The sequence below is a fragment of the Citrus clementina genome, unplaced genomic scaffold, assembly GCF_000493195.1.
Source record: "Citrus clementina cultivar Clemenules unplaced genomic scaffold, Citrus_clementina_v1.0 scaffold_3, whole genome shotgun sequence".
Lineage (NCBI taxonomy): Eukaryota > Viridiplantae > Streptophyta > Magnoliopsida > Sapindales > Rutaceae > Citrus > Citrus x clementina.
The window spans coordinates 48,562,816-48,580,355 of record NW_006262339.1 but is presented as its reverse complement, the minus strand read 5'-3'; the positions used below and the strand labels follow the sequence as shown (position 1 = coordinate 48,580,355).

Genomic DNA, 17,540 nt, shown 5'->3' with positions numbered 1-17,540 from the left:
TCTAAACCGAAGACAAATTATGATTTTTGGCCCAATACCAAAATTATAAGGAAAACAAATTTTTAAAAGAGTAGTGATATTTAACGTTCTTTATATATCTTAGAAGCCCCTACTTCATAATTAATTCTATGTAAACTACTCTTACTAAAAATAATTTGTTCTCTCACTTGCGCTCTCTTCCTCAAAATCTCTTGGATTATTAGGTCTTTCTTATGATCACAACTTTCATTTTCTTCCTCAAAATCTCTTGGATTATCATGTTTTTTTATGATTACAACCTTCAGTAGACTAATAGTTTATGAAAATAAAGGATTGTACTCTTGTATTTTTTTTCTTTCCAGTTTTGGATTAACCTTCTTTGCTTCTTTAATTAACCAAACTCAATAATTATGGTATTGTGATCAGTAAATTTGTAAGTCAGATTAAAGAATAAAGAAAACATATAAAAGGGAAAAAATAAAAACATTAAAATAAAATGAAGCCAAAGATTTTCATAATTTTATTTTTTCGGCTTTTGATGATGATGAGTTTCAAAAGGTGAAAAATATTAGTGACCAAAAATATGTTTTTTTTTTTTTTAATTTATTCATCACACATCAAAATCCATAAAATCAATAAGAATAAAATTCATCAGTTGTTTATAAAATGAAATAAAACCTAACAACAAAAATTCATTATATTCTATAAGTGGTGATGAATTGAATAAAACCTAACAACAAAAATTCATTATATTCTATAAGTGGTGGTACTGATGATGATGCTTGAGACAGAGAGCTAACGAGAGGGGGAAAGATATAAATAGAAATATTAATTTGTTGTGGTATTGACAGGAAGTAATTTGATAATTGAAGTAAATAATGTAATGTGTAAGGGAGCTGGATGTATAAAACTAAAGAGAGAATTTTGAATTGATTTCAAACGTTCTATTACAGACAGAACAGTCGCGCGGTTTATTGATTTGGCTAAGCAAGTAATTCTTGCCACATCATTTACGAGAGCTAAATTGAAGCTGATTTGCTCTTAGCCATAGCTGATTTGTTCTGTAGAAATGCTGGTTTCTCAAGCCACTTTCCTAACACAAATAAATGGCCAATCAATGCAAGCGGTTTGCATGCGTTAGCTCCACATGCTTATTTGTGTTGTAAAAAGTTGTACTGATGAAGCAAATTTGCAAGCGGTGTGTCCAAGCACCACACATGATTTAGGAGATTTGGTGAATAACCGCACCACTTATCTCACAGCATAATTATCCTCATTATAAAATAAGAATAATTTTAAAAAAATACATTTAATTAATTAAAGAATCGGAGGTGTTGATGTTGAGAAATTGGTGGGTGAAGCAGACATGCAACTAAAATGAAATTGGAAGAAAATAAAGAACAAACACAAAAAATGAACACCAGAAATTACGTGGTTCGGCTTTTAGCCTACGTCCACAGGCAAAAACAAAAAGAAATATTTTATTAGTAAAAAGGAGTTACAAGTATTGTAGTATTTTAGCTCACTTCTTAAAACCCCAATACATCCAAACTCTTAAATTACTATAACAAGAGCTTATAATTTCAAGCTCTCTAAACTCTCTCAAAAATTGCTCTCTCTTAATGGAATACTACAGCTTTTCATTTGCACTTCTATTTATGGCAAAATGATGGCCAAGAAAGTCAAAACCGCGTTCCTCTTTTTCAAAACCGTGTTCCTCCTTTTCTTCTACAAACTGCTTCTTTTTCCATTTTTCTTTTCAAGCATTTCGGCCAGCCCATTTTTTCTTATTTTTCTTCTTTCTCTTTTGTTTCTTTCTTTGGGCGGCACCTCCCAACCAAGACTTTAATAGTTGAGATATATATGGAGGGGATAATTATCGCAATTCTTTCCTTAAGTGGGTACGAAGATAGGCGAAGACAAATTTTGGACCTTTAATTCTAATTTTGAGGTAGCGGCTGATAGTTTTAGGGATAGCAACGGGGAGGGAAGGAAAGAGGACCGACATCTTAGTACCAATCTTCGATATTTTATATATGTCCATATTATCTTATCTTTTTCATCAAAATTGTTCAAGGGGAGAGAATGTGGATCCCCGAATAATAATAGGAGATCTCAAAATAACTGGTGTGTTTTTAATTTTCGAACTTAATTTAATTATATTAAAATAAAAAATTTAAATAAAAGTAAAGTTGGTAATATATCTTATATTAATATTAATCTATTACAAAAGTCACATTACAAATTACAAATCATAAGAATAATTATATTCATCAAAGTTCATGAAAAAAAAATTACTTTTATATCAATAATGAAATAAATGAAATGAATATAAAATTTTTTTTTTGAATAATGGATATAGATACTTAAATTAATATTTTTAATAAAAGTATTTACCTATTTCGCCTCTTATTGCCCCCTTATGTCCTTCATCAAAGAATGTGAGAAATTGAGAGATAGCCTTAAGTTTCAAATATAAAAAAATAACGTCTCAGTAACGTTAATGCCATTCACATTGACCATGTCCATTATGAAAGTATATGCTTGTTTCCTTTTCACAAAAAGACTTAAGAAAATATTTTTCAAGACTTTTTTGAAAAGGGTTCCATCGGAACGTTGTTTGAGCCAATTACTAATATCAGTTTCGTATTACATTCTTGGCATGTCTTTTTAAGTTTTCAATGTTAAATATTTTAAAGGGTTATTATCATTTCATTATTTCAAAAATTGTTAAATATCAAATGACTACAATATATATTGTCTCATATCATTTTCTCACTATATTTTTATAAAAATATCATTTTACTACTTTTCCATTACAACAAATATCATTTTACTACTTTTCCGTTACAACCATTAGTTGACCCGTTAGTTGACCAGTTAGTTGACTAACAAAATACCAATTCTACCATTCACGATTAAAAAAAATAATAAGATAAATTTGTAATCCATATATCACAATTGTAGCAAAAAGAATTATGTTGGTATTTTATATCCATTTTATAAATATATTACAAATTTATTTTGTAAGCAAAGTTCAAGTATTTTTTTTTTTAATCATGAAAGGTGAAATTGGTATTTTGTTAGTCAACTAACTGGTCAATTAATAGTTATAACGGAAAAGTAGTAAAATGATATTTTTATAAAAATATAGTAGGAAAATGATATGAGATAATACTTATTGTAGTCATTTGATATTCGGTAATTTTTGAAGTAGTGAAATGATAATAACTCTATTTTAAAATATCCAAACACACTTTTCATTTATTTAAATGTGGATATTCTCCTCACGTGAACTTCAGTAGACACTAGTTAATTAGTCTGGTAAAATCTCCTACTAGCATATGATGACTCGATTTGAATTCCACTCTAGTATGAGTTAGAGATTTCCCTGCCATAAGACAACACTAGAAAGGGAAACAAAAATAACTTTGACCAGTAGCACGCGATTTGTAAATTACACATGGTTTCTTGCAAGTGTTGCCCAGTGGCTCGAGGCATGAAATTGGTTCACATATCACTCGGCTAGCGACAAAATGAGATGCATGATGACACAGTCATGTCTCACAAAGGCATGAAATTTTGTAGGCGGGTTACTAGCACAATGACATAAAAACAAAAAAACATAAAAAAATAAATAAATAAATAAAGATACAAAACAACACCAAGGAGAAAACAAAAACTTTAGTTAGCTTGACCAATAGTGATGCGGAACTTCTTATTCTTACAAGGAGAAGATTACAAATAATAATAGTAATTTAATCCTTATAAATAACCAAAAAAACAGCATTAATAATGTAATTTTATGTCATTTGACAGTAGACTTTAAAGATAAAAATTCCCATTAACAAGAAGGAACACAAAGGAATGGACAAATTAAGGACAAGTTGTACCCAATCTCTTGTGTACATTTCTAGAAGCTCTCTCCTCCAACCCTCTTTCCCTATTCAATAATCATTTCTCTGAAAACAAAATGTAGAAAATGATCAATGACCGCAGAAATTCATTATCAGTAACAATCACAAGCATGAGAAAAGAGACTGCTACTTTTGCAGGAACAAACCTATTGATCTTTTGCAATGGAGAATCGCTTCATAAATTGAGTTCTCAATATCATACCAATCACCCACACCCACTGAATATTTTGCACTTGGTGGTGGAGATGCTTGTGGTGAACTGCTCGAACTCTTAACTTCCCGTTCTCTCCTGTCAATATCATCAACCCTACTACTCCTTTTCCATGAGCTTCCGATATTATGGCAGTGAGGTCTGAGATATCCAAAACATTTCAGAAAATTTTTCTTGAATGATATTCTCCATTTACTAAACAAACGATAATGGCCCTGAAAGACTGGAATCACATTTCCTGAAGAAAATGAAGAACCAGGCAGGACTGTAATCAAACCTGAAGTACTGGCATCTAATATCTTTGAAGGGTCAACAAATTCGGGTTTGATGAGGCCATCAGAAAAAAGCTCATCAGCATGAAGAAGAGCTGCTGAAGATTGAGATGTAGGAATGTCAAAATTGAAGTTCTCAGCCAATTCCTTTGAGATGGCTTCAGAGGAGCTGTCAAGAGATGTTCTAAGAGGCTCATCAATGCCATCCAAAAGGGTTTCTACATTTGATAACCAACTGTATGAAAAACTCTCAATGGCTAAAGGGCTTGAGGTTTCCATATGGGTTCCTTGACAAATAGTAATGTGGAAGAGTGATGAAAGAAGAGAAGCTTATATACAATCAGAGGATCCAGGTTCATACAACTAGGAGCTTATGGTCACCATGAATACATATATTTGTCAGTTCTATCCAGGTCAAGCAAAAGACAAATACAAAAGGACACAAAAGCCAACCCAAGTAAAATTAGGTTTTATTTATTTTTTTCCGAAGTTCCTTAAAGAATATCTCTTTTTTTTTCTTTTTTCTTTTTTTGCCTAATAAGGACTGGGATAAGCCAACATTTGATGTAAGTATATGAAACTCTTGCAAAACTTTTGGTCATAAGATTTGGAGTTCTTTATGATGCCCATATAGGTTATCTTCTCATTATACAGGAGCAAACAAAAAGGAGAAAAGATATTAACAATGAGTTGTCACTAAATTATCACAAAACAGTGACCATATATAACGGTTTTCTAGAAGTTCTTAAATTATATATAAAATGAGAAATTTAACAAAAATGTGAATGACATAAGTATGAAAGGCCTTTAATACTTTTACCTAAGGTCACTGTTTGTCTTTCTTGTCCTATTAGTCTGCTGGAACCCCACGAAAATATAAACATGGAATTCTAAAAACAGTCAAAACATTAACTGTATATAAAGTCGGACACAGCCATTAAAAGGCAAAAAAACAAAGTATTAACTTTCAAGAATGATGCTTAGTTAATCACTCGGCCAAATAGTTCGAGCCTCCACAATGCTCACTCAGCCAAATAGTTCAAGCCCCCACAAAAGCATTGCGGAGGCTTAAGTCCTTCCTCATTTATTTGAGTGAAGGTTAGTCTTCTCCCTTACTATTAGTTACCAATGTGATTGGAGTAGACATCGCTTAAGTTCTTCCTCATTTATTTGAGTGAATGTTAGTCTTTTCCCTTACCAATGTGAGTGGGTAAGAATCTGAACAGTGCTTGATGAGAATTTATGTACTAGTCCTAGTAATAGTCTCATGTAAATATGAGTGATAGTATAATTGTAAATATCAGTAATAGGTCTCATGTAGTTACAAGTCTGACTGTAATAGTCAGTTTAAAAAAAAAAAAATGATGCTTAGTTCTTGCAAAATCGAAGTCATGTTCTCTCTAAGATGTGTATTTCCCAAATCAAACAAGAAAAATAATGGGCTATACATGTACTAGGAATTCAGAATCAGAGAAATCTAGGAGTCATCACAAAATTAATTAGCACTGATAACATACTGAAACAATGAAACAAAATGTAAAAGGAAGCATATCAAGACGTTAAGCTAGGAAAAAAACAAGAAAGCTACCTTAGCAAGAATTTCTAGAATGAGTTTTCTCTTTCTGGACTTGTATGCTTTATTAATCAATCTAACCGCAGACAAGAAAAAGGCCCTTTTAAAACAGCACTGGAGGATGCAAGTAATCATATCAACATTTTAGCCTCTTTATTGGCATCGGAGTTTGATCTCTTTGTAGACAGCAATGCAGGTGTGAAGGAACTAACAGGACATCAATATCAAAGGGCAACAGGAAGGACACACTGAGCAGTTAATCTAACCTTGAAATGGGAAGTACCACCACAGTAGAATATTGCTATTAAGAAGGACGCCCCTCGTACAGGAAACAGCTTCATTGTCGAAACGCAAACGCAAAACTGAAACTCAAAACACTCCATTCTTATGCTTCCAGCCTTCCACAGAACACATCTGTTCCCACTTCTAACATTATGAAAGCACATCAATCCAAAAGCAACTCACAAACACTTCAAATGCATACACTTGCAACTAAAATCAACAAATAATCAGTAACAACAAAGTAGAAACTTGCCTTCAGTTTACAATTTTACAACCATTTTCGCTTCTCATTTTTCAAATTCGATGGATTGTTCGCAAAAAGACGAACTATTACACAGTTACATGTACATTGATAGAGAGAGCTATGGATTTTACTTAAGAGAAGAATCGGAGGTTAATCCAGGATCAACAGAGGACATGTGAAGAACGGCGAGATAACGAGCGACGGCCGGCAGGCCCTTGCTGACGCGCTGCGCGCGAAACTCCTCTTCTCCTCCTTCAATATCTCATTGTCCATTTTGCTTCAATTTTCGATCTATTATTCTTAGTCCCTGGCCCCAATGAAAAATTGATGGTTGGAGAATTTACATCGGCGCCGTTGCCGGAATTTTGAAGACGATGCCGCCGGCTAACAGTGATTTTCGCGTTGGGTTAGGTTTTGTTGTTTTTAGCGTGAAGGATGATTTCACATTTTCAGTGTTACAAGAACATATATTAAATTTTTTATTTTTAAAAATTATTTTATATAATGTAATATCCAATAATTAGTTTTATATCTTATAAAAATTTATTAATTACTTAACAACATTTTATTTAAAATAAATTTTGTGATAAAATTTTTGATAGATTTACGTTGCTCTTTCATTAATTTAAAAAAAAAAAGTAAAAGACAATGTCTTCTTTAAAGGATAAATAATTTTTTTTTTTTAAAAAAAAGAACGGTATTTCGTAAGTGACAGTGTCGACAGCTGTTTTCGTCGTAGTTGTTGTCCTAAGAAGCAATTTTTTATTTTTATACCGTGACTTCTCCTGCCATGGAGTTGTTTCAACTACAGCAAAAAGGCTCAGGTGGAGTTCTTAGTTTTGCCACCAAAGAGTTTGCAGATTCCACCGCAAGGCTTAAGCAGTTGATCTTTTAAAGAAGACATTGGTTCCAGTGTCATTCTATACGTACATATGCATCTAATCTTTTAATTTGGTGTCCAGCAAGTTGTGAGGAAAATTGTAATTTCAATGGTTCTTATGCTCAAATAAGGGAGCGCCCGAATGGAGGCAAGGGAGGGATCACAGAAAGAAGAAAGAAGATACAGCGAGCCCTGGCTTTCTAGAACCATAAATGAATAATTAACTAAATGTTTCTTTAGATTAGAAAATTGATGAAGGTATCAATACTATATAAATTTCAATCTCCATTTTCTTGTTCTACTCTGCATTATCTTTCAAATATTAAACTAATCAAGAAAGACCATTGAATTGTAATTCAGCATTTAGTGTTTCTTTCTTTCTTTTTTTAAATAAAAGGAATAAAATTAGAAAAATGCTGCAACGATTTTATGACGTACCAAGATCAAGATTTGAAGTTTCATTTGGCTGGATATTTTTGACTGCTATTGTAGTGTGTAAACAACACTCATTTTCTTCGGAAGTAAGGATGACAAAATAAGACGCTAGAGAAAGTACTGAACAAAAGCACAGGGACAAGCCAACTTTCAAATGAACTAATTTAGCTTCATTAACTTAAAGCAACCATTGAGGCACGCCAAGATTAGTATTTACCAGAGGCCAAAGATTTTGTTGCATGAGGGGCATCCTCCTAGTATAAAATGAAAGTGGAATGTCTCTCAACATATATAACTCAGCACAGAAGTTAAATAAGTATATAGAGTAATTCCAGCTGCTTGCAAACTTGAGTATAATGGCATTTCGAACAGCTATCTCACTGTCATTTATCTCCTCATTGCTGCTAATGCTAGCAACAGGTTCAAATGCCGGTGGAATTGCGATCTACTGGGGTCAGAATGGCAATGAGGGCACCCTGAAGGAGACTTGTAGTACAGGAAACTACGAATATGTGATATTATCTTTTCTAGCAACTTTTGGCAATGGCCAGACTCCCATGATAAACCTCGCCGGTCATTGTGATCCGTATAGCAATGGCTGCACTGGCTTGAGCTCTGACATTAAGTCATGTCAAGCCAAAGGCGTCAAAGTCTTGCTTTCTCTAGGAGGTGCTGCTGGCAGCTACTCGCTTACCTCCACTCAGGACGCTAAGCAAGTTGCTACTTACCTTTGGAACAACTTCTTGGGCGGACATTCCTCATCTCGTCCACTTGGCCCGGCTGTTTTAGATGGAATTGACTTAGACATTGAAGGAGGAACCAGCCAACACTGGGATGAGCTTGCAAGATTTCTAGCTGGCTACAGCCAAAAAGGAAAGAAGGTGTACGTTACTGCAGCACCTCAATGCCCCTTTCCCGACGCTTGGATAGGAAATGCCCTCAAGACTGGTGTTTTTGACTATGTCTGGGTCCAGTTTTACAACAATCCACCTTGTCAATATTCTTCTGGGAATATTGGCAACCTCTTAAATGCCTGGAAACAGTGGACTTCCGATATTCCTGCCAACAAAATTTTCTTGGGACTACCCGCATCGCCCGCTGCTGCAGGTAGTGGCTTCATTCCAACAGCCGATCTCATCTCGAAGGTGCTCCCAGCCATTAAGGGTTCTGCCAAATATGGAGGTGTGATGCTCTGGTCGAAGTATTATGATGATCAAAGTGGATATAGTTCTTCCATCAAGAGCCATGTCTGATCCTAAAGTTCTAAACTACTAGCTTATATTTCCCATGCAGCAGCTTGTTTAATTTTTGTAATATCTATATTCCATATGTGATGTTTATGCATCTGTCATTTATAAATATATACATGGATTTGTGCGTTCTTAAAAGTATTCTCTCTTATTTCCTCATCCGATTTGCTAGTCTCTCTTAATGGATTTCTATAACCATTGTGTGGATGTATAAGATGTAAACCAATGAAAATCCATGAAATCCGCAGGATTTCTGGTTTACAACGTAGACTCACTTACTTCCATGTCAATAATCTGCACATTTCTTCCCAAATTAATTCAGGCCAAAAGAGTATATCTCAAAGTTATGTAATCTAAGTGTATGTTTGGTAGTAAGGTGTTGTGCTTGTGTCTTTGAGGATACAGCTGTTGGAAAACAAGAGCTACAACTCTAAATTTATGGGTATTTGATAAATATTATTTTGTAAAACTTAATATATAATTTTTTTGTTTAAAAAAGAATTAAAATATTAAAAAAAATACTGCTATGGGTGGTGGCGGTTACCAAAAGCCCTAGCAACTGGGCTATAGGCAGTAGTTCCAAACAAGGCTTAAACACCACCCAAATCTTGGCCACCCACCGTATTCTAAAATCTTGGTTTCAACTCAAGAGGTTTCACATGCCTTCCTTTTGTCATTTTCTCCTTCTTTATATAAATATATATATATATTGATTGAGGGAAAGAGACAATTATATAAGACACTAAAACTGTAGACAATACCTATTGACCTAATAAAAAAGGTGTTGTGTCTATATAATTCTACATTAGTAATGTAATTATTTTCTGTTTACATACATTTATTTCATTATTTAAATGATATCTAGTGTCATTAGGTTTTCTAATTGTGCGTGTCATGACTCACAATGGTTGTAAATCAGTATGGATGGTGATGCATTATCTAAAGAATTATTTAATTGGCTAACTGATGATGTTGATGCAATTTTTAAAGGGTTAATTAAATGGCTAACATAGTAATTTGGTCCTATCTTTTGTCTAGCGAATTCTAATGCTTCTTTTTCTTTTCTCTTTTTTAATATTACGGTATCTCTTTTGTTCTTGTCTTAAATATTTTTTTATATGAATAGTTATAAGGCAGACTCTGTTTAATTCATGAAAAATTCTTAGATTGATAAATTTTATAAAAATCAATTCGTTGTTTTAGAAAAAGATTCTGATGTTTGGATAAAAAAATAACCATTATATAGAAATATTAGAACGTGTTTTAGATATTGTAGAAACTGAAGTAGTAAGAATTAGTAGAGAACACTCACAATTAGACAATTTATTAGAAGAAAGATTAGGAAATATAAAACTTTTAGTAGACTACACATCTACTTTAGCTCCTAAAATAGAAAGAAACATAACTATTATACATTATATTTTTTCAAGGTTATTTATTACAAATATTATGTATAGTAGAGAAATAAAATTATTAGATAAGTGTGAGAATTTAGCTTTAAAAATTAGAAATAAATTAAAAGATTTAAAAAATTAGTTCATGAATTTTAAGAAATTAGATTATTTAGATTTAGAAACTAACCATCATAGAAAACAAAAATTAAATTTGACAGAGAGAATAAAAATTAGTTGTAACATAGGACATCTAGAAAATCAATTATCTTGCATTATAATTCAGTTTAGAAGATATGGAAATTGGTAATGCTTACAGGTCATATGTGAAGATTTGAGGAACTAATATAATTTTTTTCATTTGTCTATTGATACTATAGATACATGGTGTTTTATAGCCATTTGTATAGATTTGTTCCTAAAGAATAGTAAGAGATAAACATGATATATACACAAAATACAGGAATCTAATCACAACTAATTAGAAGATAACTATGACAATTTTCTACAATATGTATGAGTAAAACCATAACTATTCATCTAGTAAATAAATTATTAGCTGATTTAATAGGTAAAACCTCTTGAGTTGAAATAAGAGATCTAAAATTTGAATTCCACTCACATGAGTAGAAAGAAAATTTAATGAGTAGTTATGTTATGCTTCAATATACAAGGAGGAAATAAATAAAAGTAGGTATAAAAGATATTTTTGTTCAACAATTACACAGAGAAAGCATAAATAGATAAATTATACTAGTTTTTATAGAGTTTAAATTCAAACCGAAGAGAAGAATGGGCCATCAATTTCTGGAGCACTATTCTAGTCCTCTGCAATCATGATTCAGGTGAATTTCCTAGTTTAAACTTTGTTAATGTGTGAAAGGGTTGGTCAATGAAGTTTGCATCTCTGGCTTACTTGTAAACTCAACAAGCAGCAAGTTTTCGAAGCAAAAGTACTTCTAAATAAGTCCATGACCGATTAGCAGAGCTGAAGGTGGCAACTGATCATATTCTAATAACTCGGTTTATGTCCTTGTCCATTCAAACCCCATGCAATTGTCATTTTCTACTAATGAGTTATCATTAATGTTCGCCATGTAGAAACAATTCGAGTGAACTAGACAAATTATAAGAAACAATTCGAGTGAACTACAGAATGCCTATGGACGGTTCATTATATCTTTTGCTAAGTGGACATTAGAGGATGAAGAAATTGGTACTGCTTTCAAACAAGTTGTATGCATGAAGGATAAAACCGCATATAGCCACCCAAAGCAATACCAGATTGCCTGACTGTAAAACCACGTACTCTTGGACAAGAAAACAGAGTTATGGGCATTGCAGACTTGCAGTTGGGGTCTTTTTTCTTCTATAAAAGCCACCTTCAACATGTTAAACACCAAAGTAAAAACTAGCTTGATTTATTGTACCTGTTACCACTTACCACCGAGAGAATTAAATGATTGAAAAGAAGAGTGCAAAATGGCATTAAAATCATCAATTTCTGTACTACTCTTCTGTGCAGTCCTAAAGCTAATGACGGGTGATGATGCTAGTGGAATTACAATCTATTGGGTTCAAAATGGAATTCAAAGCACCTTCATGGAGACTTGCACCACAAGCAATTATGATTTTGTGAACTTAGCTTTTCTGCCCACCATTGGAAATGTTTAGACTCCTATGATAAACCTTGCTGGTCACTGTGAACTGTACAATAATGGATAAGCATTGACATTAAATCTTGTCAAGCAAAAGGAGTTAAGGTGATGCTTTCAATCGAAGGAGGTGCAGGCAACTACTACCTTAGCTTCTCTGAGGATGCTAGACAAGTTGCAGATTATCTTTGGAACAACTTCTTGGGCGGACAATCATCATCTCGCCCGCTGGGCAATGCTGTTTTGGATGGAATTGATTTTGGTATTGAAGGAGGAACAATTGCTGCAGGTGAAAATGGCTTCATTCCTGTTGCTGACCTTACCTCCAAAATGCTTCCTGCCATCAAGGGTTCTTCCAAGTATGGAGATGTAATGCAGTGGTCTAAGTACTATAATGATAAAACTGGATACAGTTTTTCCACCAAGAAAATGTGTTATTGGAGTTTTCTCCTTCTGATATTTTTATTTCATGACTAACCTGTTGCTTATATCATTATGTAAACATATGCTGTTATCATGCTTTTCTGGTTCTATTACCTATGTACTTTTAGACTTCAGATATACTATCTAATAAAATTATTATATTTCATGTTTTGCTTATAAAAATATTTATGGTGGTGATTTCAAATTATTGCAGTCCTACCCCCAAAAAAAAAAAAAAAAAAAAAACACAATACAAATGAACAAAATGTTGCTAGCCCAAGAGTTGCCCTCCCATCTCAAGATCGATTCTAATTCTGCGAGAGTATCCCACAGAAGATAAAACCTACGATTAATATAGGGTCCGGTACCCACAATATTTCCTATGTCCTTAACTGTGAATAAAATAGTTTGTAATAATTGTGCGTATAAAGTACTTTGTAATCTACATCTTATATTAACAACTTTTAAATATCTACTAAATTTGAATTTGATTGGAAATAAATGCGCCCAACTTTTAGATATTTACACTTTGTGGACTAATTCTATGTGCAAAGTGTAAAATAGTAGTAAATAGTAACTCACTCTGAAGAATGTTGATAAGGTATGCGATTGTGAGCACCTGATCATAACTGTTCTTTAAGACATTTACATGAAACAAAAGTTTACATAATTTTAAATTATACTATTAGTTGCTAAATTCATCTTTCTGTTGCACTGTGAAGTTCACAATCTTGTGAGATCAAACTAAATAACTAATTAAGTCATGTTGGCAAAATAACCCTGTTAAGGACTTACTTTTCAAATTTCCCTGGATTATTTTTATCGCAAATTTAGGCAATTTAACTCCATTGAGGAACACATCACTGCCAGCTGTCGTATACATAACCTTCACAATTCACAATGCTTCAAAGTCACCTTTGCTATTAAGAAAGAGATCCGAAGTAGTGCAAGCAGTTCCCATTACAGAGAAATTCTAGAATAAGGTATCATGTCAGTTATATAATAAATAAATAATGTTATGATATGTGTGTGTTTATTTTTAAAAAATTATTATATAAATAGTAATTATATTAAATTTAATTACATATGTCATGCATGTATCAATTGGTTGATATTCTATCATTTTTCTCCATTACAGGACTCTTATTGTACAAAGTGCCAGCCCGGTGGGTAGAAGTTCACGTTGCTCAATCTCTCCAATGCCAAGTAGCTGGGCATTACCTAGATTAAATCTTTAGAAAACATATTATTTTAGCACGGACTTAATTATTTTATAGATGGCGCTACTGGCACCCCACTAATAATCTTATGAAACTTATTTTTATCTATTTTTACATTTTTATCCTTGGTTAAGACATAATTTATCTCTAATTTATAAATATTCACACCCTATTTTAGATATATCTCATTTGTAATTATGAAACTTGCATCTGAAAAAAGAAATTAGCAAAAAGCTTGCTAATCCTTAATTTTATATATCCTTCTTATAGTCATATTTATTTTCAAAATTCTCATCCAAGACAGTGGAAACTATTAAACTTGTGTATTGTGGTGTGTTTTCAAATTTTAAGAAACTAAATAAAGAAACCATTTGGGATTTTGTTTCTAAAGAAAATAAGCAGCAAAAAAGACGATGGTAGATAAAACCAAATGCGTTAAACAGTATACAGAGTTTGAGATTCTTGGGCTGGAGAAAGAAAAGGAGATAGAGTGAGAAAGATAAACAGACAAATTATTTTATCAAGAAATTAATGTGTTTGTTTGAAAATACCCTTTAAATGGCTGGATTTTGGAGGGGTATGTCTTAATAGCACCACTCTTATTATATATATATATATATAGCATTCATTTTATTATATTTAGAATTATCTTAACAAAATTCATCTAGTAATTAATAGTTAATAATTAAAAAAATAGAGTGATTAACCAAAGTTGATTGGTGCGAGTGGTTCGGTACTCTCACTCCTTAAGAGAGGTTAGGGGTTCAAGCTCCGCTCTCGTATAAAGTCACTACTTTGACCAGTATTTTACCTCTTATAGGCCGATCTGATACAAGCGGGGATTAGTTTGGGTTGCGATACAGGTTTAAAAGTGCCTCTCATAATTGGGGCCCACTCAAGACCACCTCGTGATTCAGACAAAAAAAAATAGAGTGATTGAATCTTACCTATGTACTATTATTTAAAGGTATATGACATTAAATTCGTAAAATCTAAAAGAAACTGATAAGTCTTCATTTCAAATAACTGTTTATCTATAAAATATGAATTTATAATTCCATTCTTTATAAAGACAATATATTCCTTTGATGCCTTTTCAACTTCTTTTGAAAGATTCAAACTATATTTCAACCAATGGCTTTAATTGCAATTGTTAAAATGTCCAATAAGAGAACCACATAAAAAATCAATCGATTAATATCATCAACGACTTGGAAATATTATCTTATTCTTCATTTTGGACTTCACTTTTAACTCTTTCCGAATTCATGAGAATCAGGACCGTTGATCAAGTCGAAGAAGCACCCTATTCTCCGGAGATTTTACAATGTGCAAGCGCAAGTCAAAAGAGGGCAAGACTTTTTGTAGCCACTGAATGAACTTTAAGTTTGAAAGGTGACAACACCACTCAACAGAAAAAGAAAAATACCGCAAGTTGGTCAATGAAGTCTGCCGGACCGGCTCTGTGGACAACAACGTGCAAGTTCTTCCAAGCCAAAAATATCTTCTCAATAAGTACATGATCGAGACGCATAAATAAATTAGACAACGATAATTGGCTGCTCATTATTGTCCATGCATTTGTCATTTTCTCATTGAGTCTAAGTTGATGATCCCGGTGAAGTTACAATTGAACAGAGTGAGTGGTGAGTACTAGACGAAAGTGAGGGACCAAAAGAGTGAACATTATCTTGATGATGTGTTTATTTTTTAGATTAAAAAATTAAAATTATTGATAATATTTATTTCACATAATAAAAACAAAAATAAAAATCGAAATAGTAAAATTCATAGTAATTTAAGTAAGAAGAATGAGAGATTGGTTCCCAAAAGAGAGTGGGAATTAGTCTTCCACTCTCGAGAGTTTAAATTCTACCCTTATTTTTGTAGAATGGAAAATAGGAATCGAAATCGTAGAACTCGTCTAATTTGAGAATAAGAAATAGGAGATTGATTTCTAAATAGAGTGGGAATTAATCTCTCATTTTCAAGAGTTTAAATTCTACCCCCATTGACATTTTAAAGTTTCCAAAATGCCCTCCCTTTATATAAAAAAAATATAAATATAAAAAAATTTAAAATAAAAAAATCCCTGACTAAACTCCTCAATCTCCATCCAGCCGAATGTCGTCACAAGCCAAACTCCTTGTTGTTGCCAAAATCAACCACCGTCCTTTTTGTTACTAGTCCGTCGGATGTGGAACAATTGCTGGTTGCCGGTTTCATCTCCATATCGATTTCATCTCCAATGGGCACAGTTCTAATCTAATGATGATGATGATGCCGACGATGATGATTCGTTGTTGTCACTCTTGTTGTTGTTGATGATGATGATTCTAATTTTGATTATTATTTTTTAAAGGGATTATTATTATTATTATTATTATTACTCATTTTTAATAATAACAATCACAATAATTAAAATACAAAATAATAATTATGACAATAGTTAATTAAGGACCTTTTAGTAAAATTTGTAACAATTTAACTTAGTCCAATTCCGATTCCAAAATAAAGTAAAACACATTAATGGGAATAGAGTCTATTATGATTTCGACTCCTACAATTCAAATAAATGACTTATTTTGATTCTCATTCCAATTCTTGCTTATTTTGATTCCAACCTATTTTGATTCCCGTTTAGTAGATGCACCATGAGTATAATATCTTGTATTACATATAACGGAACATTATAGGTTGTTGATATCCTTATTATTTCTTAACATGTTAAATGCATGAAATCACATACATGTTGTCCAAAGATCGAGCAAATCAAATAGGGATAACCAATGATTGTAGTCTGTAAATGTTGAAAAAATATAACATACTAATATGTTATTTTGAGGGCACATTTTGAGTGGGATCCACCTAAGCAAAGTGGAAAATCTCGAGATGTTCGGATTCTACTCCACGAACACTACGAAATGGTATATTTATTCACTCAAAATTATGCTTAGGTAAATGAGAAATTGACTCTAAAAGTGCACCCTTGAAGTTGGAAATTTAAAAGGAAATAGAATTTGTCCCACAAGAGAAAAATAAGTTAAGACATTTGTGTTTATATATATATATTTATCCATGTATAAGCAAGAATTTTAAAGATAGAGGCTCTATCCACACGCACGTGCGCAGGAGGGGTGCATATCCAAGACCGATTTGGTTGAAGTGGTGTGCGCCCGCACATCCTGCATACACGAATGTCGGCCCAAAATCACTTAAAATTTTACATATATAGATACTTAATTATTGAGATGTTACAAAATTGAATTTTTCAATTCAATGGGTTGTTACAGAAACAAAATTAATTCATATATTGAATTAGGAAATTAAAGTTGCGCATACCCTCATGTGTATAAAAAGGCAGTCTTCCTCATTTGTTTAATGTTTGAGACAACAAAATACACACAGAGCACTTCAAATGTTGTCGTTCTGTTTTGATCGAGAATCTACTCTGTTGCTGTTCGCTGGAATTATTTGTTCGTGCTTGACAAATAATTCGTTCCCTTTTTAACAGATAGTATCTTGGGAGACAGATACCAACAAAACTAAAAGCACCATAGTAGTTAGTAAATTTGTTTTAAGGAAACTATTTTAACAGGTCTCGGATTTTCCTATTTCATTTTTTTTCAATTTAATTGTTGTTGTTTCTACAATTTCCAGTAGCTCCTTTATTAACTTCTGTTGTTGTTTCAATTATGTACTTATTGAATTCACATTTATGTGCTGTTGTTTTAATTGTTCACTCACTGCAATTTTTTTCAATAGTAAAGTCACGTACTCAAAAAAAAAAAAAGGGGAAAAAGAAGAC

At 32.6% G+C, this 17,540-nt stretch overlaps 3 protein-coding genes across 3 annotated transcripts; 2 read left to right on the top strand and 1 right to left on the bottom strand.

Moving 5' to 3' along the window:
• Nucleotides 1–3,808: 3,808 nt before the first annotated feature.
• Nucleotides 3,809–4,854, bottom strand: LOC18045878 (probable membrane-associated kinase regulator 6). Its single transcript, XM_006444866.2, has 2 exons — nucleotides 4,043–4,854; nucleotides 3,809–3,941 (listed from the first exon to the last, which is right to left on the bottom strand). Exons 1-2 carry the CDS (start codon nucleotides 4,656–4,658, stop codon nucleotides 3,934–3,936), a joined length of 624 nt encoding a protein of 207 aa, XP_006444929.2. The 5' UTR covers nucleotides 4,659–4,854; the 3' UTR covers nucleotides 3,809–3,933.
• Nucleotides 4,855–8,149: 3,295 nt separating this feature from the next.
• LOC18045876 (hevamine-A) lies at nucleotides 8,150–9,046 on the top strand. The gene has a single exon (XM_006444864.1). It carries the CDS (start codon nucleotides 8,150–8,152, stop codon nucleotides 9,044–9,046), a length of 897 nt encoding a protein of 298 aa, XP_006444927.1.
• A 3,154-nt stretch (nucleotides 9,047–12,200) lies between these two features.
• LOC112100026 (basic endochitinase-like) lies at nucleotides 12,201–12,566 on the top strand. The gene has a single exon (XM_024187597.1). It carries the CDS (start codon nucleotides 12,201–12,203, stop codon nucleotides 12,564–12,566), a length of 366 nt encoding a protein of 121 aa, XP_024043365.1.
• The last annotated feature ends 4,974 nt before the right edge of the window (nucleotides 12,567–17,540 follow it).

What these genes read in the sequence shown, in the direction of transcription:
- LOC18045876 (XM_006444864.1), top strand. Translation starts at nt 8,150, where the DNA reads ATGGCATTTCGAACAGCTATCTCACTGTCATTTATCTCCTCATTGCTG.
- LOC112100026 (XM_024187597.1), top strand. Translation starts at nt 12,201, where the DNA reads ATGCTTTCAATCGAAGGAGGTGCAGGCAACTACTACCTTAGCTTCTCT.
- LOC18045878 (XM_006444866.2), bottom strand. Translation starts at nt 4,658, where the DNA reads ATGGAAACCTCAAGCCCTTTAGCCATTGAGAGTTTTTCATACAGTTGG.